Source organism: Mobula hypostoma, chromosome 9, assembly GCF_963921235.1.
Source record: "Mobula hypostoma chromosome 9, sMobHyp1.1, whole genome shotgun sequence".
NCBI classification, from domain to species: Eukaryota; Metazoa; Chordata; class Chondrichthyes; order Myliobatiformes; family Myliobatidae; genus Mobula; species Mobula hypostoma.
This window is the reverse complement of record NC_086105.1, coordinates 15178302-15200286: the sequence shown is the minus strand read 5'-3', so window position 1 is coordinate 15200286 and position 21985 is coordinate 15178302. Positions and strand designations below refer to the sequence as shown.

General features: G+C 38.9%; 1 protein-coding gene across 2 annotated transcripts in view; it reads right to left on the bottom strand.

Moving 5' to 3' along the window:
* msrb3 (methionine sulfoxide reductase B3) overlaps positions 1–21985 on the bottom strand; it is a 119569-nt gene that overhangs the window by 80285 nt on the left and 17299 nt on the right. Inside the window, exons 2-3 of one of the 2 annotated variants that reach the window (XM_063059612.1) lie at positions 16130–16256; positions 338–446 (exon numbers count right to left, since the gene is read on the bottom strand). In XM_063059612.1, coding sequence (XP_062915682.1) covers positions 338–446; positions 16130–16205 — 185 coding nt within the window. In that variant the 5' untranslated portion in view covers positions 16206–16256. The remainder of the gene's footprint in view (positions 1–337; positions 447–16129; positions 16257–21985) is intronic. The other variant, XM_063059611.1, reaches the window with a different exon arrangement.

Below are 21985 nucleotides of genomic sequence, written 5' to 3'. Positions count from 1 at the left end.
TCTCAAGGCGTGCAAGTGTTGGTCCCAGAGATCTTTCAACTTAATGTGGTCAGGAGAAGTACATTTTTGAGACTGTACATTGAAAAATTACCCAGGTTTGCCCGCTGATTCCTTGGATAAACTGACTGCAGCATACACAAGGTACATGTTGCAAACAAACACTGGGAAAGAGTCCAATCTACAGTGCGTTAGATGCCAGATTTGCAGGGGAGTTATCCTGAACAGCCACCCCAAATAATATGGTATACACCATCATCAACCTTATGTGGAATGGGAGTGTTCAAACCATGTTGCCCCCTTCAGGTCCCGTTAGTCGCCAGACACTGAGTGATCGCACCTCTCTGTCCCCTTTTCCTGAGTCACATAGTACTGCTGGGCTGTCAAACGCTTCCTCAGCTCCTCCTGGGGGAAGGTTACCTTGCAGCTCTTTTTGTCCCTACGTGAACCTGGAAAGGGAGAATGTGGGAGAAAAAGCACTCTAGGTTAAAAGCTGAATAACTATTTTGGCTAATGGCCATAGCACAGTTTCTGCACTCATTTTTCAATTGCCAAACTAGTCCCCGATGCAATGCTGAGTTGAGCGGAGTACTGTTGGTTATTCTTTAATTACAAGTTAAGAATGCTGCAAGAGAGCCAGGTGACTCCAGTGGAGGTGTGACAATGTGTAGCAGCCAAAGCTTTCGCTGTGCATACAACATCCTGCTAGAGAACATACCTACAGTGAAAACATTTTACGTTATACTAAAAATAACGCGTAGAACTCACTTGGGTCAAAAGCAGGCTATTTTAAACTCCCTGTTACAAAACCACCAAATGCAACGCCTGTAGGTCCCTTAAGAAAATGGTACAAAATAATGAGTTCGAAGTGTAACGGCAAGGTGGAATGAAACGAATTAATGGTGATATTTTAAATTTCTCAATCCCTGTGGAAATTAAGGCACAAATGGGATAATGGTGTCATGTGACATCATCTGTCAACATCTTGCCAGACCTCACTGAGCGAGTTTGAACAAAACATCACAAACTTGGACTTTCCTGGTCAAGCAGGCACAAGAGAGCTTCCCACTGGACTGAACAGTACATGGATAAATGCACATTATCCAGCTTGGATTACAAAACAGTTGTACCCTGATTTAGGAAAACATCCAGCCAATCTGGGAGCAGTGCAGAGGTGCTTTAGGTTTATACTCACAACATGATAAAAACAATGTTTCCAAACTCGCAAACACAGTAACTCAGGCAAGTTACAAGTCAATGAGCAAATGATATACCACACAGAATAATTCCAATGGCGGAACGATGTAAAGCACTTCTCAAAAAGATAAGCACATCATAATGCAAAAATATGCAAAATATAGAAACTAGGGAATCCTCTCTTGGAATTTTACGATTAGCATGTGATAGAACAAGGAGTTTATCCAAAGAACTATTTGAAAGTCTTTGTATTGAACATCAAAACTATTTGAACTAATGAGCTTTATTTTTTGTCCATTTCTGTCAGGCACATATAACGGAAATGAATTCCCTAAGAGTTCACCAAAATTAAGCAGTAGAGCACAAAACATAACTTTAATGTTAGACATTCTAACTTTTAACCGTTCTCCATAGTTTTTTTTTCTCCAGGTTGCAATGAACTTGTTCAATATTCTTATCCGGCAGATAATATCTCATCAATAGCTTGCCTCCATCATTTTTTCCCAAGTATATCTTAATGTATTTTGGATTCATTCCTGAAGCTGTTGCTAGCCCATCTAAACAATCTCACAGCCACTTTGAGCAGTAAGGAAGTTTTCTTGCCAGAAATAATTCGAAAGATGCGTAACTCAGCTGGTTGATGGTTGGGTTGAGTTGCTTTCTGATCTTGGTAATCTACTTGCAAATGGTTCATCACCCATGCGAGGAGATATCGTCAGTGCACAGTTGATTGTGGTGCATCCTTGGTATGCTTGGCCTTTATACACTTTTCATTTGGATGTCATTTCTGAAACTCAATTGTGATGCGGGGAGAAGATCTTATAGCCGATTAGCTGCGTGGCAAACTTCATGTGCTGTGGTCTGGAGTTATTCCCGCGTCAGCTCATAAGGAGGATCGAGGTCTACGTGTTTGTTTACAGAATTGTTTGTGGAAAACTACGCTTCTAGGAATTCTCTTGCATGTTGCATGTTCGTTTGCACCATGACTTTCACTGGTGCCCAGTCGAATTTATGCCCCTTTTAATCTTCATGGGTAGAGACTAGGGAGGAGTTGGGCATGCCACTGAAACAAATCATATCCAAGCAAAAAGAATAATGCGATGCTCTTCCAGTTTGTGCAATTATATAGAATACTGCAAATACTAACACCACACAATTAATTCCATTTAGTTAGCAACAAAGTATGTACATTATCTATCATTTTCATTCATGTGCTGCCTTTAATATGTGAAAATGTCACAGAAGATTCCAGACTCACGACTGCGCGACTACACACAGATGAGACGCCATCTATAAACTCGCTGATGACACAACTGTTGGTAGAATTTCAGATGTTGATGAAGAGGCATTCAGAAATGAGTTAGATCTGCTGGTTGAGTAATGCCACAACAATAACTTTGCAAATAACATCAGCAAGATCAAGGAATTGATTGTGGACTTTAGGAAGGGCAAGTCCAGGGAACCCACACCAGTCCTCATTGACGGATCAGCAGTACAAGGGGTCAGCAGTTTCAAGTTCCTGGGTGCCAACATCTCCGAAGATCTTTCTTGGGCCCAGAATATTAATGCAGTTACAAAGGCGGCACATCAGTTGCTGTATTTCATTAGGAGTTTGAGGACAATTGATAAGTCATCAAAGACCCTGGCAAATTACTACAGATGTACCGTGAACAGCATTCTAACTGGTTGCATCACCATCTGGATCGGAAAATCCTGCAAAGTTGTAAACCCAGCCAGCTCCATCAAGGGCACAAGGCTCCCTAGCACTGAGGCTCACTAGTGCTCACTAGGCACTGAGGCTCACTAGTGTTCACTAGGCACTGAGGCTCACTAGTGCTCACTAGGCACTGAGGCTCACTAGTGTTCACTAGGCACTGAGGATATCTTCAAATGGCAATGCCTCAGAATGGCAGAATCCATCATTAAGGACCCCACTATCCAGGACATGCTCTCTTCTTATTACTACCATCAGGCAAGAGGACCTGGAGCTTGCAGAAACACATTCAACGTTTCAGGAACAGCTTCTTCCCCTCCACCATTTGTGAATGAACAATGAACTAAAGGCTGATTTATACTTCTGCATCAACTCGACGCCGTGACCTATGCGCGTTGTGAGCATTTATACTTGTGCGTTGGTGCGTCTGCGTCACTCTGCAATTTGCGCACGTCACGCATGTGCACACACCTGCCCGTGCAAAGCTTCGTGGTCATGGTAGTCTTTCTCGGGGTAAACAAGAAGCGAGCATCGTTTTTCGTAAAAGCGAAATGTGTCCTCCATAATTTTGGAGGTCTGTAAAGCTTTATGGGAAGCATTGCAGCCAGAGTTCCTTCCCTGCCCTTCAGTCGCCCAATGGGAAGCTACTGCAGCGTAGGAGGAAATGCAATGCTACCAAGCGGACCAATCACAGTTGTTGCGGTCTGCGTGGCCGCGACGCGTAGTTACATTTTGGGAGAAGTGCGCATCAGGCTACAGCGTAGGGATCCACGTAGGCTCTGCGTAGGGTTCGCAGCGACGCCGTAGACGCATAAGTATAAATCAGCCTTTACACTACCTCACTATTTTTGCTCTCTTTTTACATTACATATTTATTTTTTTATATGTATTTCTTGTTGTAATTGATAGTATTTTATTTAGTATTACATATTGATTAATATTATATATTGATAGTATTATGTCTTGCACTGTACTGCTGCTGCAAAACAGTTTAGCAACATGTGTCAGTGATATTAAACCTGATTATGATTCAGACATGGGTGAGAATCAAGAAGTTATTTTATTGCGTGGGCACACCTCTCCACATACGTTCTACATAGACTTAACCCCAAAACATGCAGCTCCGTTTATCCTGGAAATATTTGAATTGGTGTCTAAAGGGTAACATAAAAAAGAGACATGTATTTGAGCTGACAATTTAAACAGTGTCTAATGTTCTGTGGCTACCCGAACTTATAACTATAATCTAAAGCTCATCCTGTGGGAAACTGAATGTGCAGACCTTTATCCAATCACTCAGTGATAAGAATACGTTGAAATACAAATGTGCTGTGTTACCAGGCCTCTCATGCAGACAGCATGATAGATAGATGGACTGAAAAGAGCAATTTAGTAACAATTCTGTTCTGATTTTTGCAGTAACTTTAAGCTACACTAGACAGGGTTTTCCTTCAGATATCCTATCTGTTTTTTTTTAATTGTTTTTCTCCTGAAGGTGATTACTCTGACTTTTCCTCTTACGCTTCCAGCCTTTTTAAGTCAGATGGTCAGTTTTCCATGAAAAAAAAAGCATTCCCAAGCTGTTCATCTATGGCTGCATCACAGCTGTGTCCAATTCCCTTCCAGTCCAAACCACATATGCTTTCCACTTTGGTCACTGGCTAAAAGGAGGTACAAGGAACCCTGCTTTAATCTTTGCCTGCGTTGCCAGAGTTGTGAAGCATGGAAACATGAACTTGGCCCAACTCATTCATGCCAACCAATTTACCTTCCTGAGTGAGTTCACCTTGCCTGCATTTGACCCACAGTCCTCTAAACTTTTCCTATCCACGAACCTGTCCAAATATCATCTAAAATGCTGTAATTGTACCTGCCTCTGCCACTACCTCCGGTAACTTGTTCTATTTACCGTAAACCTCCGTGAAAAACTTGCCCCTCAACTCAAATAGTGTACACTGCACAAAACGAGTTTAGTGGCAAACAGGAAGGGTTAGTGAATACTACTGTGCTGATTAGTAAAAAGCAGAGATGAAAAGCTTTGAACTATAAAGGAAACCTAAATTTAGGAAGTCATATACCATCACAAGCTACTTTAAAAAGCACAAACCCAGTATTATTGAATCCTAACTGAAAAAGTCAAGTTACAAATCTTGAAATTTTAATGCAATTAAATGGCATAACTTCTATAATTTGTTGACATAGTCTTGGAAGTACGTACAGAGGAGATGTTAGGGGTAAGTTTTTTTTACGCAGAGAGTGGTGAATGCGTGGAATGGGCTGCCGGCGGCGGTGGTGGGGGTGGAAACGATAGGGTCTTTTAAGAGACTCCTGGATGGCTACATGGAGCTTAGAAAAATAGAGGGCTATGGGTAAAGCCTAGGTAGTTCTAAGGTAGGGACATGTTTGGCACAGCTTTGTGGGCCAAAGGGCCTGTATTGGGCTGTAGGTTTTCTATGTTTCTATAATTTCAATTAACAAAGCACCATGTTGCTGAAGTAGATAACACAAGGTAAACTGGAATATAGAAATGACTCTATTCACTTTGGCCTACTTTCAAAGCCCACATTGCTTATAACTAACTAGATCTTCATCATCTGCAAAATAAACACGACATTAATTTATCCTCAAAATGAGAGTAAATCAGATACATTCATTCAATACGTTTACTCATCAGATACATGTGTTCTTTCGAACTGCACTTGTTTAAACTCCTGGATGAAACAAAATTTCTTACCTACCTCTTAAAGATAAGAGAGGATGATAAATCAAATTTATAAGTATTTTATTTTATAACTGAGTCAACAGTTATAAAATAACGGTTTTGGCCTTCCCAGCTTTTCTCTTGACATTTTCTGCACCATAAGCTGCCAGGAGGAATGGGAAAAGCCCTCAAATTCTTAGGCTGACGTGTCTCTTTCGCCCAACTTCCTTCAATCCACTGCTAAGAAAATCATTGAGCAACAGAAGAATAATTAATTCTATTCAAATTCACAGCATTACATGCTGGCGTATCTCCAAATTGAACTTCTGGCTTAAAGTTCAGGCTCAATAATGGGAAGGTAGTGAGATACTACAGAGTCAGAATTAGGTTTATTATCACCGGCATATACTGTGAAATTTGTTGTTACGTGGCAGCAGTACAATACATAGCAATAGAAACAGTAAATTACAATAAGTATATATAAAAATTAATTAAATAGTGCAAAAAAAGAGAGACAAACTACTGAGGTAGTTTTCATGGGTTCATTGTCCTCAGTAATATTTTTTAAACTTGGTAATGTTGGTGGCATACACAAAAGTACATTTTAATTTTTTTGATGATAATCAAAGTTGAAAGAAGAAATTTGAAAGATATTCATATTGGTCCATGGTCTAGAGTCAAATCCAACATTCATTTTTCTTCCAGCAGCATTCATCAAACTGACATTAGAATCAAACACTTTGCTTCTTCGGGCGGGAACGACTATTTTCTTGCCATTTGTCCGGCAAAAGAACGGTGTCATTCTTATCTGATCATTGACTAAGAATCACCTGCAAACATTTCTCTACTCACTCCTGCCCCTTTATCTCTGGTGTCTTAAAAAAAGTCTATCCCTAGACACCTCTTGTTTCTCATTCGTATCCGTAAACACAATGGGGCAGAAATACAGTACTTATCAGTTCCACACACCAAGATTTTAAACAGATTTGTTCATCAAGTGGCACTACCAAGCAGACTCTGACGCTGGGCCATTGAAGATAGCAGGAAAGAAGGAACAAAGTTCTTTTGACCAACCTCATAAAAGGACAAAAGGGAGCTGAGGTGGATAGGAGAAATGATGCCAGAACTCAGAGCCTTGACAGGTGAAGGCAAAGTTACCTAGTCTTGGAGCAATTAAGTATAGGAATGATCAAGCAAGCACCAACAAAGAAGCACAGGTACTTCACATGAGCAAAGAACGGAGAAAAGTGGAAGCTGCGCCACACGAGAACGACCTCCGCAGTGCTGCAGAGAACAAGCGGAAGAGAGACCGATCAACCAAAAGGCCTAATCACCAACCACAGTTACCACGTACCTTTGCCCACACTTCATCTGAATATGTGGATCGCAGGTCGGCCTTTACAGCCATCTGAGGACACACCAATAGGAGAACATCATACCCAACGTATGAGAGTGCACTACTGATACTACACTCAAGTGATGAGTTAACAGGGTTATGGATTAGGGGACAAGGGCAGCAGAGTTTTTTATGATCTCAAATTTACGGAGTACAGAACATGGCCAATGAGGAAAATGATCAAGTTCAAAGTCACGGCTAGGGGCAAGTGCAGGAACATGGGAACAGAACTGGCAACCTTAACGGTGTCACAGATGTGACACCAATGCCTGGTTACATTTCAGAGAATTACCTGGGAGTAGATATGAAATCACTCTTTAGGAATCAGAGATTGTTATTAGGAACCAAATAATGGTTACAGTCTTTGCAATATTTAGTCAGAAAAACCTTCTGCTCAACCAGCACCAGATGCCAGCGTGAAAAGTTATAGAACATGAAAAAGGGAAGTGGTAGTGAGGTTGATTTGAGTATCTGGGTATCATCTTTTCAATATATATCCTTTCTTCTTTTATTCCTTTTAGGATATTTTCCAGTCATCTTGCCTCTCTTCAGATCTATCCACTTTCCATCTCCAATTCCTACCCAATCCTACAGCATTCCTAAACTGAAAACAGCTTCAGATACATAGTACACACTTGAAGGACATAAAATATGCAAACAAAATGGGAACAAGAAAGAGGAAAACAGAAGTTTTATATAAACTATTTTGCATTTGTTTCAATTTAGTAATTACAATACTTTCTAAATGACACATAATCGTGCCAATAGTAACTTGACTCACCCAAAAACTTTTAAAAAAATCTGCCTTACCAGGAGTTGTCAAGATCCCAGTATGGCATTAGAGACAATGAGTTAAACACGGTAGAATTACATAGTTTGTTATCTGATAACTTAACCCATTATGTTTCAGAAGGTAATAGACACGATAATTGCACAGCAAAATGAAGAGCATCGGAATTACTCAACTGTGACTCATCAGCACAAAAGGTCATCTAGGCACATTTCTTCTCCATAGCCAATTCTGATATTTCATATTTCTGTACAGTACACTGTAGATGATGGCATTGTAATAAAGTGATTATTTCAGCATTTAGTCATACACTTTCCCTAAATTTTCCATATTTTTAATGTTGGTAATGCACAATTTTAATACATTTTCCAATGAAATTCTGAACATATCCAATTAACAATCATCTGATCAAACAGCCTCAGGTTTCTAATATTATTATTGTGAAATAACCCAGATGTTGTCAGCCAATCATAATATCCCAAAATTCAATCCAATGAAAATGGTCTACTGGGTAGATTAGTGAGTACATACATGATTTAATTTGCTACAAAAACACACTGATCAATTAAATCCCAGATATGATGCCTGGGAAGTGTTGTTTGCTTAGTTGAGCAAGGCTGCACGGGGTGCTGCAATTGGTCTGAACACCTCGAAGGAGAGCCAAAGAAAAACAGCAGGATTCCCATCCCTTCTTACAAACTGATGTGCATATATAATAATCCAGCTGTGATGACCACTACAATCTGATAGTTCGATAACTATGTTCCTATATAAAAAATGTCAGAACTTTGTTGAGATATTGGATTGTCCAATGTATCATATCAATTTATAAGAAATTTTGCTTTCTCGAAAGGGACTGGGAAAATATTCACGAGTAAAATCAGAAAGCAAGCACGAGCAAATCTACATTATTTTCCCCTCACTTTGTTTTTTGTAAAAAGTTTAACGCACACAAATTGTGTGACAAGAGGCAGTTTGCACTAAATTAGTCTCAGAAAAACGTGTAAAAAAAGAGAAAGGTGTACAAAAATAAAACTGTGTCAAATAATACTTTTGTTACTTAGAAATGTGTACTTGTATAAAAAGGCCAATTGTGCACACAAACTACAAGAACCAGTTGCCCATCTGTATGTCATTTACCGCAAGAGAAGCAACTGCAGGTTTAAATTACATGGTATTGGATTGCAATTTCCTAACATTGAATGCTTTTCTACTTTTACCTTGAGTCATTACTACAAAGTATTCATAAAAACTGCTCCAAACACAGTTACTGGCAACTCATTTAAGGAATGTTGACTCACATTTTGATTTTTTAAAAAAAGTCACATTGTTCAACATTGACTAAGCTCTAAAATATTCATTGACCTTAATAAAAGATTTGTTTTATAAAATTTGATTTTGAAGTTGAGACCATTTAAGTCTCCCTGGACAAGTGGGCTTTAAATGCACTCTAAATTTTGTACAAATGCTTTTGATCTGACTGCTGCTCAGACTAACTTTTGCATGAACTACAGTATATGACAGAACTTCATTTCAATAACAGGCTTTGAAAGAGCACTGTCATATATCTTAGCTAGGGGCAGTCTTATTTAAAAAGGAATAAAGATTTCATTCTTGGTTTCTTTGTTAGTCTTACAAGACCAAATGAATGAATATTCATACAACTTTGGCAGAATGCGCTTCATGTTGTGCCTTAAATGTGTTGAGACATTTGAAGACATCAGTTTCTAATTAGCAAAATTTCTTCAACATTCTAGAATTTTAAACATATAAATACAACCTTCTCCTTGGCTAAACCCTTGTGGATTAGCTGTACAAGAAAGAATTAGACTGTCTAAAGGAATCCAATTAGCCTTAATTTATTAACTTTTTGATAACTTCATTTACATCTTATTTATTTAAACTTAGAGATAAGTAAGCCCTCTATCCATACTAATATGAAGCAATAACTCATTGTCAAAATATTCCATAATCCCTATATCAGTTTCGAGTAGAGAATACTCAGAAGTTCTATTCTGCTAATTTAGCAGTCTTACAAAGAAATTGAAAACCTGTTGGGGGTGGGGGAGGGGATATGAGAGTAGAGCAAAAAAAAAGAGGCCATTTGGGTTATATAAAGAAAAACAGACCTTGCCATTCTAACAACACTGCTTTTTCAGTTGCAGTGTAACATAAAAGTTTGAAACTGTCTAGAGTCAATTCTGCACACAGCATTCTAAATGCCTGGCCCAAATAAAGTCATTTGGTTCTTGGTTCATATACAGATAAAGCTGGATTTTTTTTTGCTTATGGTCAAGTATTTTTACATAATTTTTACATATTTTCATAAATAAGAAGCAGACTACCTTGTCAATCACTTAAAGCCCATTTCCTTTTTATTCATTTCAATTGCACCGGGTCAATAACAAGGTTAACCAAAGTCCCCCCCCCTTAATTAGTAAAATACTGGCAAAATTTGATTTTATTTAAGAACTGAAGTTTTGTTATGAGCACAGGAATGATGATGTTAAACAATTTCTTGGAATGATCACAAAAGACCAATGAAACTCTTTGGGTTTTTCAGAAAATTTCACCCTCCTGAACTTACCTGGGTGCAAGGTGCAATGGGCAAGGAAGACGATCACCACATTGTGCATGTTAAGAAAAACCAAACGTTCAACTGTTTGAAGATTCAATTTGCTTCAAGACATTTATTAAAGATTTATTTCAAAGATTACTGACTGCTCAAAGATACTGGTACAATTGTTTATTACATTTTAGTTATCTGTATATAGAATGATTTTGCCTTACATATTCAACACCAAGCCTTCTATATCTTCCCCGAACTATTTTAAATAACCACATTAGACTTTCCCCAACTGTACAAAACCTTATTTACAACAGAAGCCATAAAAATCTCAAAAAAGCAAACAGTCCTTTGGTTAAAACCATTGAGAAAGTTTCAAGGCAACACACTTCAATGAACAGTTGTGTAAGGCAGCTTCAAAGGTGAACACAGTTTGGAGAGGAAACACAGGATCATTTGCTACTTTCAAAGAACCATTAAGCAGCAATAGCCTTCTTCAACAATATGCATCTGCAGATTGAGATGAAGGTTTTCACAATAGAAAACCACTTTGAAGGACTTTATTCTTTGCAATTAAAAGTGGAAAATAGCTTCTATATTAGAGGATTTAAATATTTCTAAAGAATTTAATTTCAAAAGATTAAACAGAGGAAAAAATTGCAGATTCAGTATTTGGAAAAAGTTGACCACTAATTGCAATAGTTTTAACATCAGGAAATGCAAAGTATCCATACCATTTTTTACTGTGCAGTAGTTCATGTGCCCATTGACTTGTGTTTACAATATAATGCCAAACTATCCAGACAAATGTGAGGTAACAGGAAGTTGATTGTTTAGATAAAGGTTGGGATTTTGGAAATTCTAATAAGAAACATCTTTGAAGAAAAGTCATATGTGCCTGCTATTTACCTAGTATTAACAATGAAGGATATTTTAAGAATTCAACTTACAATGCTAATAAAAATAAAAAAGGCAAAGATTTAGTTATCGAACAATTTTATGAATAAGTTACTTTGCCTTTTCTCCCCTCCACAACCACAGACCACTAATCATATTAACTTCTATATGCAGTGTTATATACAAGGAAATAGGTGCTCCGAGTAGCAGCATGCAGTTAAGTAACAGAATTTCGAAGCAGTAAATCATTTAGCAAAAGACTGGAGATAATTATAAAGCAAAGCATAATAAATAGGAAAAGCAAATTATGCAGCACTGCATTTAAAGGAGGGGTAGACTACTGTAGAAAATACTTCTAAATAACTTTACAGTGTTCACTGAGCTCCTCTGAGTAGTACAGATCAAGGCAGCGAGCCTCCTCGTAGCAGCCTGTTAAGGATTCCAACATTGAAAGTACCATGCTGGAGAATTAATGGTTCTCGCTAATTTTCGAGTACTGATGGATGCACTTTTGCTACCATGTGCTACAAGACACAGCCAACATTCTTGTAAAGTACTACTTTCCTTCCTAAGAATCTGTTTTGTATCATAATAATTTAGTCATATTGATCACTCATCTCCCTCTCCTCAAGGCATAACTTGCACATGGATACCAAAAAAATCTAATTTAAATACTATTAGGGTGATTATGATCGAAAATAGCATCTCTTACAACAATGCTCAAATGAGAAAATAAAATTCTGTAGGTAAATTATTGGGACTAGTTGAATGGGTATGGTATTTCAAACCATTTCAGTGCCGCAATTTGTCACTGGAGCTTATTCTAATACATTTATTATTTTATATTTACTGTGCAATGCCCAATTCTGATAAATGCCCCCAAATAACTCAGCTAATATTTCTGAATTCAATCCCATGTACTGAGTATAATCACATACGCCATCTGCTGGATTTTGCTGAAGTGTCACAGGAACAAAATTTTTTGCTCAAATCAGTTAAATGTAAAAACTACAGCATGGTATTCAGTGGGATACCATTTTTCAATAATAATGAGATTGGAAAGTAAGGCCCTGGAATGCATTATATACCAGCAATGGACAATAATACTGCCTTAATTAGAAGCTGTGATCACAGCAAAGGAATGCAGAAGATAATATGAAGTTTAGAGTTAACTTAGTTACTGTACTGTTTGTAATGTGATAGCCACTGGGTTAAGAGTTGATTGTATAAGCAAACCTCTGTATTGCTGCCATTTATGATTATATATAGGTCAATGTACCCATGAGCTTTAAAGCACAGCATAGTAGTTCCCTTGATGCATCAGTAGGGTAAGCCAGCGGTTTGCTGAATAAAAGATTCAGAAATGTCATGGGTTCAATTTCCAGTCCTGGAGCATCAGCAGTGGCTATGATAATTAGCCTTAATATCCCTTGGGTGGGAGGAGGGGAGAGGGTCAGGAAATTGGGTTCCACCTTGTGATTGCCATTTAGTAATCCTTACTGGTAAATTCATGGCCCTTAAATGAAACCATAATCTGGATCAGCTGTGCTGGTTTCAAAGTCAAGCATCTTACTGTCCAGATTTAACATGAAGAATAGCCCCTTGGAGGCATCAGTGAAGGACAACGATCCTGGAAACTGACTCCCAACAACATTAGTGCTTTTGGAAAAGACAGAAGTAAATTGAACCACCTCCCCCTTCCAAAATTACAAGAGGAAGATCATATTTAACGAATGCTTTAAATATAATGATCTATCCCCATTCCAAAAAGATCTACTGGTGAAGGGAAGGAAAAGACCAGTGAAAGTGAAACCGGAATTACTTTTATAAGTTCTTAATTACATAAGCAGCATCAGGATGTCAGTCTGGCCACCCAGCAGATCTTGAATTTACATCAGCAAAGTCCTAGGCATGACCTAGAGTCTCGGTCATTGACCAATCAGCAGGTCCTCAGTATCAGATAGTTCCTAGACCCCCACTTTTGGAGTGATCAGTCAGGGTACTGAGTAAAGGAGTTGGGACATTATGTTGTAGTTGTAGGTGAGACCGGACTTGCAGTACTCTGTTCGGTTTTAGTCTCCCTGTTATAGGAAAGATGTGGCTAAACTGAAAAGAGAGCTGAACTGAATATGCCTGGACTCTTTCAATTTTGCGTTCTATATTCTGTTTTTTTTTGCTCTTTTTATGTTGCCTTTTGCCCTTTTTTTTGTGTGTGTGAGAGACAGTGCTGACGTTTTTCTTTGAACTGGTTCCATGGTTTTCTTTGCTTCATGGCTATCTGTGGGGGAGACGAATCTCAGGGTTGTATACTGCATATGTACTTTGATAATAAATGTACTTCAAATCTTTGAAAAAAAATTCATGAGGACGTTGTCAGGACTAGAGGGCATGTTATAAAGGAGAGGGTGGCCAGGCTAGGTCTTTATTACTTGGAACGTAGGAGAATGAGGGGCAACCTTACAGGAATATTTACAATTACAGTATAGATAAGGTGGACAGTAACAGTCTTTTCCCAAAGGTAAGGGAGTCCAAAACTAAGAAGCATAGATTCAGGGAGAGAGAGGAAAGATTTAAAAATGAATCCAAGGGGCAATTTTTTTCTACACAGAGAGTGGTGAGCATGTGGAATGAACTGACAAAAAAAAAGTGGTTGATGCAGGCATAATAGCATCATTTGCGAGGTAGGGAGGCTTAGAGGCTTGGCTGGACAGGTACCATGGATTTATTGAGAAGAAGAGCTTGTATCCATGTTGTATCACACTTTGACTATGATGGAAGCACTAATGTTAAATATAAGTTAGACAGGTATCAAGGAATTTCCCTGGTACAGAACATACTGTACATTAGTTTAAAGCAAGGGTTCCCAAACTTTTTTATGCCACAGACTCCTACCATTAACTGAAGGGTACACGGACCCCAGATTGGGAATCTTCGGTATAAAGCGATATCAACAAAACAACTTGCACTTCTTCCCCCACCCCCCCCCGACCAAATGGAAATTGTCTTTACATCAAAGATCTCCCCATGCCTGGTTATACAGATATTGAAACATAAACTGATGTTTTTCTGTCATTTATTCTTTGGGGGTTTTCTTCTATTTCATGGCTGTCTGCAGAGAGTAAGAATTTCAGGTTGTATACTGCATACTAAATGAAACCGTTGCCAGGGAAATATGAGTGAAGGATTTTCAAGATTCTTGGAATTCAGTATTTCACACGGTCTTGTTTAAGTGCATAAAAAGGAGTCATGCATACACCAAACAACCCTATTCTAGGTAATTGCTAGTTTTTCATAGTTAACTGCTGAGTTTGCCTTTCTACTTGTGTCACAAGGAGATTACTTTGTCAGTGCTGCTTTGGAGAGATACACTATTCAGGGTTGGGAGGTGCCTTAAAGTGAAGTTCACCATAGAAAATGAGAGAATTAGATCACATTTAGGATATTGACTAGCCTCTGCCACGGGATGATGGATGGGAATACTATCTCCAGGTTGCAGCCTGATTGGTCTGTATCAAGCAGCATCCTTACCCAAAAAGTGTCTGATTTTGAATGTGTTTTGTGCATGTGTGTATTCCTCCAAATTAGTGGGCTGTACTAATGGAATAGGTTATTTTTACTCAGTTTTTTTTCTCTGCCTGCCATTTTATGTGAGAACACACATATTTTGTTTCCTTTTTCAGAGGACACATTCACACACAAACCATCTCGTCTGCTGTCTCCCCAGATACTGTCTGACCTGCTGAATGCCTCCAGCTTTTCTTTCCGATTTTCAACGTCTGTAATATTCTAATTCTTCAAAATAATTTTGGTACTGGCACGCATTTCCATTTTTAGTACACATTTTTAAAAAAACAATCACAATTTTTTTGTTACTCAAACTGAAGCTGTTCACATGTACTTTTGATTGCATTGAATTCCCCCCACTGAATAATTTCTTAGCTGCGACATGACAAATAGCATGTGTACAAATGCAGATTAAAGCTGAACCTGTTCTTTGGTGCATGGCACACACACAAACAGAATTGAAACAGGCTTTTCAGAATTTTTTTTAAAGCATTCCCATCACCATGTAAAGCTGTGCATTTTAAATATTACTTTATGCAAATCGCAGGAATTGTTGCGATGACAGCCCTAAATGAAAAACAAAATTGGAATAATATTGGTGGCGATCAGTTAAGTTCAGGAGGATTTACCATCACCTTGTATTATAATGAGCAGTACCTAGTTTTGCTGAGTTTCAAGTTGGCAATGATTTTGGTATCGTTAGTGATAGTGAATAGCATAAAACAAATCTAGTACTTAATTTTCTCAGGTCGGTTAAATTGAAAAATGTTTTGTACTGTGTATAAGTTACCTCTCTGGAACTCAAAGCTTGAGCTAATTTTTACAACCGTAACTTTATATTTTAACCTACATACTTGTATCAATGCAATTGTTAATGCCATTCATATTATGGAATCTCAGTGCATGAATTAAAATGTCTTTCAACACTCTTTAAAATGAGAACGGTAACACTATCAAGATGCCGTCAAGATCGGGAAAAGCGTCTCAAGTAGCAAAGATGATAATAATTAAATTTTCTCAGGATCTGAGAGCTGTCCCAGCATCTTAGAACCGCTAGATAATATATAGACTAGGGGTTGCTGGAAAATGTTACTTTGGATTTTTTTAAAATGGGGACAATGTGTACACTTAAAGCAATGATTTATTGCTGACTTCTGCCTTCAAAGACAAACTCTGCTAAAATAAAATGAGGGTCAGTGTCACTACAGTCAGCTAGAGTTTTCTGCAGCAGTCACCTACTCCCCCATTTTTTTTTGCTAACGGCACCCAAAGTTTGCAAGACACACAGCATGCAGCACACATTCAACCTGAGGGAAGCCCACAAGCACGAAGGGCTACTGGCTGGCTCTTTGTCACCAAATGCAGCAGGTTGAATGCGGACATCACTGGGACACTTCCACCAAGAAACAAGAGGCAAGAAGCAGGGAACAACGGCTAAGTAGGGAAACAAAAAGAAAATCATGTTAAATGTCAAAACGCCGACTGCATGCAGGTTACGTAAAATAACATTCTGAAAATTCCAACATTTTTAGAACCTAAGCACATAATCTGGAATCAAACCACTAGTTTTCCATGTAAATTATATTTATTCCTAATGCTTGACTTTGGATCGAGTTGTTGTAAATTGGCAGCAAAAATTAAAAAGGATCATTCATTGGCAAATACATCTTCAAAGTAATGTTGCTTATGGTGTTTTCACAGACAAGCAGCAAAAGCATTTCAGGAGTACCAGCACCTTCTGAAGAACAAAACAATGATTTATACAGTGAGCAGTTATTCTGGAGTGTGTCTGAAAGAAATATGCTTATGTTAACTTTGACATCTTAAAAGTGACTTATTGCAAAGCCAAAATAATTTTTCCTGTTTTTACAAGGAGAGAAAAAGGAAACAAAATTAAGTGTCACAACGAACAGTCTCAACGAGCCATTAAATAAAAGTAAACATGTCAACTTCAAAACGACTGTGTGCTGCTGAACCAAAAGGGCATAGATTGAGATTACACTGTGGGAAGTCCATTCATTATTAACCAACAGAAATAACAAATAAAAAATAAATCAGAAAGCTTCAGTAGACGAAATTATTCTTGTAACTTTTGCAGAGCCTACTATGAAAATGAAAGTGTTCAGTGATGTCCAATTACCTAGCAGAACTGCATTCTTACTCAGTCTCCGCAGCTGATCATAAAAGGTCTTCCTATTCGGTATCATCAATTGCAGTACCAGGCAGCCTGTGCGCCTACCAATCGAAGCCATCTGGCTTGTGTCAAGTCTCTGGGTCAGGCAGCTACAGTGCAACAGGAAGAGAGGCAGTGATGTCACTCTGCAGGTCAGGCAAAGAACAAGGATGTATTTTCTAATTAAAAGACAGTGTGCCCCAGTACTGGGGTTCCAGCATAGTTGAACTGGGTGATTTATGTTTAATGCGAAGCTCATGCAGCTAGTGAAACAGCTGCCATCTACTGGTAGAATCAAGCACTACAAAGTAAGAAAGGTCACCCTACAGGAGTTCACTTCTGCAAATATCTTAATACAGTGGATTCCAGTTAATTGGGACACATTGGGACCAGGATGTTTTGGCCCAATTAAGCAGCTGCCCTAATTATCCAAATTTTCATGGGGATGGTAAAAAAGGTATAAAAGAAAGACCAACTACTGTTTAACTGAGTAATTAGGCTAGGGTTGAATCAGGTACCGTTGGGGTGGCATGGCTCCAAGGGCTGGAAGTGCCTCTTTAGCGCTGTACCTCTAAATAAAATAAAATAAAATACAGGTAAAGAGTTGTTCCAAATAAGTGGCTGTCCCAATTAACCAATGGCCCAATTAATCAGAATCCACTATATTTGCAAATAGTTACTTTTTGTGCAAGTTTCATTAGTAACATAAATAGATTTACACTCTACAAATTATCCTGTTAAGGTGATAGTGTTTTCAAAGATTTACTATTTCCTTGGCTTTATTATTGATATTTTTGTGAATAACAGACAGTTGAAAGGATTATTTGAAGGACTGCCAATTTTCACTACATAATTGCCAGCAGATTAGCTCACAGATTTACTGTGCAAAGTAGCATGCATTAGGCAGCAGGGTCAGCAGTGCTTCAACTGAATAGCAGTGGCTCCAAACTGTGTGTGGGGCAGAGGAATGAAACTCAGCCACGCATCTCGCTTACAATCCTGTGTGCAAGCAGCAGGTTAAGGCAAGACAAGGCTAAATTATGCTGCCCCTCACTAGTCAAGAGCCTGACTACATAAGGCGCAGCCATTGCCTCGAGGGGTCGCTGTGCAAAGGTTCTGTTTGGTGACTGGATCTGTGTTAGCCAGTTTCCTCATGCAATAAGGGGGCCTGTTGTCTGTTTGATCCCTTCTTTACTGAACTGGTTTGCTGGAAGTAGACCAGCTGTGTTCAGGAAATCCAGGTCTGCATACAGCCAAGCAGCGGTCCCCAAGGATTGTTACAGGCGGCCACCACAAGCCAATTCATATCTGACTGTGACACCTGGAGGAGCCATTCTCCATCGCCCTTCAAATCGGATTCCTCTCCTGGCTTTCGCAAATTTATGATATATGTGCTTGTGTCAATGCTTCAGACAAATTCTGAAAATGAACTAACAAATTCTGCAAATTATTCTAAATTGTACAGTATGTAGCTATTGTTCATACCTTTCATTTAAATTCATTTCAAATGAGCATTCCTTTAATTTTCAAAGTATAATAATGCATGTCCTTTATATACAATTTAATGTAATTTTTCCAATTCATTAAATAAATTTAATTTCAATTTTTAAATTGTATGTCCATATGGAAACAATTTTAATTCATTTATTTCTTTTCAAGCTAGCATTTAAAATGCATCTAACTTAATAATGATTCTATTTTATACCACAAATATGCCTCTCCTGAATTAAGAGCAAAACTTTCAAACCAGCACGAAAAATGCCATGGGAAATCAGCCAATGTATGTAAAAGTTTTACATCTGGCTTTTGTCACATTCCCAAATGATCATATTTTGTCAAAGATCCAAATATTTCTCCATTCTTCCCTTGAAAGTTGCAATGGTCTCAGTCCCAACCCCATGGCATTCAGTGCTCCAATAACACTCGAAGGAAATACATTTCTCCCAAGTTCTTACATCTTTCCTCTCTCTGTCTCAACACAAATTGAACAGAAGGCCCACCTTCATCCCATTTTCCATCCCAACCTCATGACTTCTCCAATTCCATACAATAATTTTTCATTATTCAGCTTATCAAAGTGCCTCATAACTTAAAAACTACTTCATCAGAATTACGAGTTCTGATCGTCAACCTGAAACAGTGACTCCATTTCCATTTCTGCAGATGGTGCTAATTTGCTGACTATCTAGCATTTTCTGTTTTTATTACAGACTTTCAGCATTTCCTTTTTTGTTTCTGAAGACGTTTCTGTGGTCTCTTCTGTTGCAAAAACACACAGATTTTAAGGTAAAACTTCATTCAATGTGACTTCTTCTTCAATAAGTTTACATCCAATAACTTTTGTGAATGTCCACTTGTTCATTATGTTTACAACGTGGGCAATCATGGTCTCTCCATGACCATGAATGTTCTTGGCAAATTGTTCTACAGAAGTGGTTTGCCAGTGCCTTCTTCTGAGCAGTGTCTTTCCAAGATTGGTGATCCCAGCTATTATCGATACTCTTCAGAGATGGTGTGCCTGACCCCAGTGTTCGCATAACCAGGACTTGTGATGTGCACCAGCTGCTCATACAACCATCCACCACCTGCTCCCATGGCTTCATGTGACCCTGATCGAGGTGGGGGGGGGTGGGGGTTAAGCAGGTGATACACCTTGCCAATGGTGACCTGCAGTCCAACAGAGGGAAGGAGCGTCTTTCACCTCCTTTGGTCGAGACGTCTCTCCACCGTGCCACCGGTTTGTTAATGCAAGGTTCTAAAAATACAAGGCCAAATATTGCTGACTCTGTTTCTGATCTAGTGTGGTCCCATGGCTTTCCCACATTCTATCTTACCTGATCGGGATGTACTTTTCCAGCCTGAATCACCTATGACAGCTGCAGCATGGGCCAGGCTGCAGCTGAGGAGGACCAGCCTCTGAAACTGCCCTAAAAACTGTTAGCCAGAAGAGTTTCGGCTGCTGTGAAACATGGGGAATTTTAATAGTTCGAAATGACCCGGATGCCCAGGAGACATTCAAGATTACTTACAGTTATTTCCTGTACGCAAGTGTAAAGGAGAATGAAACGATTGTTACTCCAGATCTGACGCATAACAAAAAGAGACCCAATAAAACTAGATTAGATTAGATTATGAGGACACTCAGTCCTCGTTTATTGTCATTTAGAAATGCATGCATTACAAAAGGATACAATGTTCCTCCAGAATGATATCACAGAAACACAGGACAAACCAAGACTAAAACTGACAAAACCACATAATTATACCATATATTTACAACAGTACAAAGTAATACCGTAATTTGATAAAGAGCAGACCATGAGCACGGTAAAAAAAAGTCAATAAAGAACACAATAAAAGTAAATACATAAGAGAGTTTATATATAGATCGATTAGAATAGAATAGAACTCTATTGTCATTACTCAAGGGAACAAGATTGCAGTGCTACGACAGTCCATGCAAAACAGATATTTACAATACATGCGGGACAGCTTAATTTTTTTAAAAATCCCATATTTACATGCAACAAATGATTTCAATAGTCTATAACGCTCAAAGGCCATTGGCAAGCCAGGGTGCAGCATTATTCAGCTGCATAATAGCCCTCGGGAAGAAGCTGTTTTCCAGTCTTACTCTCTTGGCTAAGATGTTTCTGTATCTCCTACCAGATGGCAGGAGATTGAACAGAGTGTTCAGGATGGGGACGGTGACTGTCTGTAAAGTGACTCTAGGTACAAGAGTGTCTGTACATAAGGTGCCTGACAGGAAATGATACTTGTAATGGTGGGGGGGGGGGTGTAGTAGGGCAGCAGTGTTGATCAGCCTCATTGCTTGGGGAAAGTAATTGCTTTTGAGTCTGTTGGCCCTGGCATGTATGCTACATAGCCTCCTCCCTGATGGGAATGGGACAATTAGTCCGTGAGCACGATGGGTGGGCTCCTTCATGACAATGATGGCCTTTTCCCAGCACCTTTCCATATCTATGTCATTGATGACGGATAGACTGGTGATGGTGATGCATTGGGCTGTCTCGACTACCCGTTGTACAGCCTTCCAGCAATTTCTGTACCATAATGACGCAGCATATTGGAATGCTCTCTACTGTGCATCTGTAAAAGGTATCAAGTCCAGCTCTCTTCAGTCTTCTCAGAAAGTACAGATGTTGGTGAAGTTTCTTGATTGTGTACAATGTGTGCAAGATGTGCACCCCCAGGAGTTTGAAACTACTCACAGTTTCCACTGCTGTGCTACCAATGTAAGAAGGACATGAACCGTGTGAACTCTCCAAAAGTCAATAACCATCTCCTTCATCTTGTTGATATTGATGAAGAGGTTATTTGTCTGGCACAGGACCTCAAGCTCTTCCACTTCCTCTCCGTAGGCCGTCACATCGTGTTGGTAATGAGCCCCCACTGTCATGTCATCAGCAAACTTGACAATGTAATTACTCAGGTGTTTGGCCATGCAACGATGAGCATGTAAAAAACTGTTAAAATTAAACTAAATAATTTAATGAATAAACTCTTGCCTGGCTTCCAGCCAGGTACAGGTATTGATTATAACTGGCGTTTCAATAACCAACTCTGCCATCTTCGTCAGGGATGATGATTAGGGGCGCTAAGCTTGTGCTACACCTTGCCCACGGGTGACCTGCCGGCTAGCGGAAGGAATGATACCTCTTTTTTTTTTAAGAGACGCATCTCCATTCTGCCAGCTAAATTAAGTATTACTGATGCTCATTTTCATTAATTATACAAATACTGCATACCCTACAATTGAACAGTGGGTCAAGTCAGAGGCACATCTAAAAGAACCGTCAGAAAGAGACAGCAAAGTGAATAAACCTTTATAAGGCACTGATGAGGCCTCAATTGGAGTATTTTGAGCAATTCTGGGCCCCTTATCTAAGAAAGGATGTGCTAACATTGGAGAGGGTTCATGAGAATAGTTCTGGAAATAAAAGGCTCTGGGCCTGTACTCACTGGAATT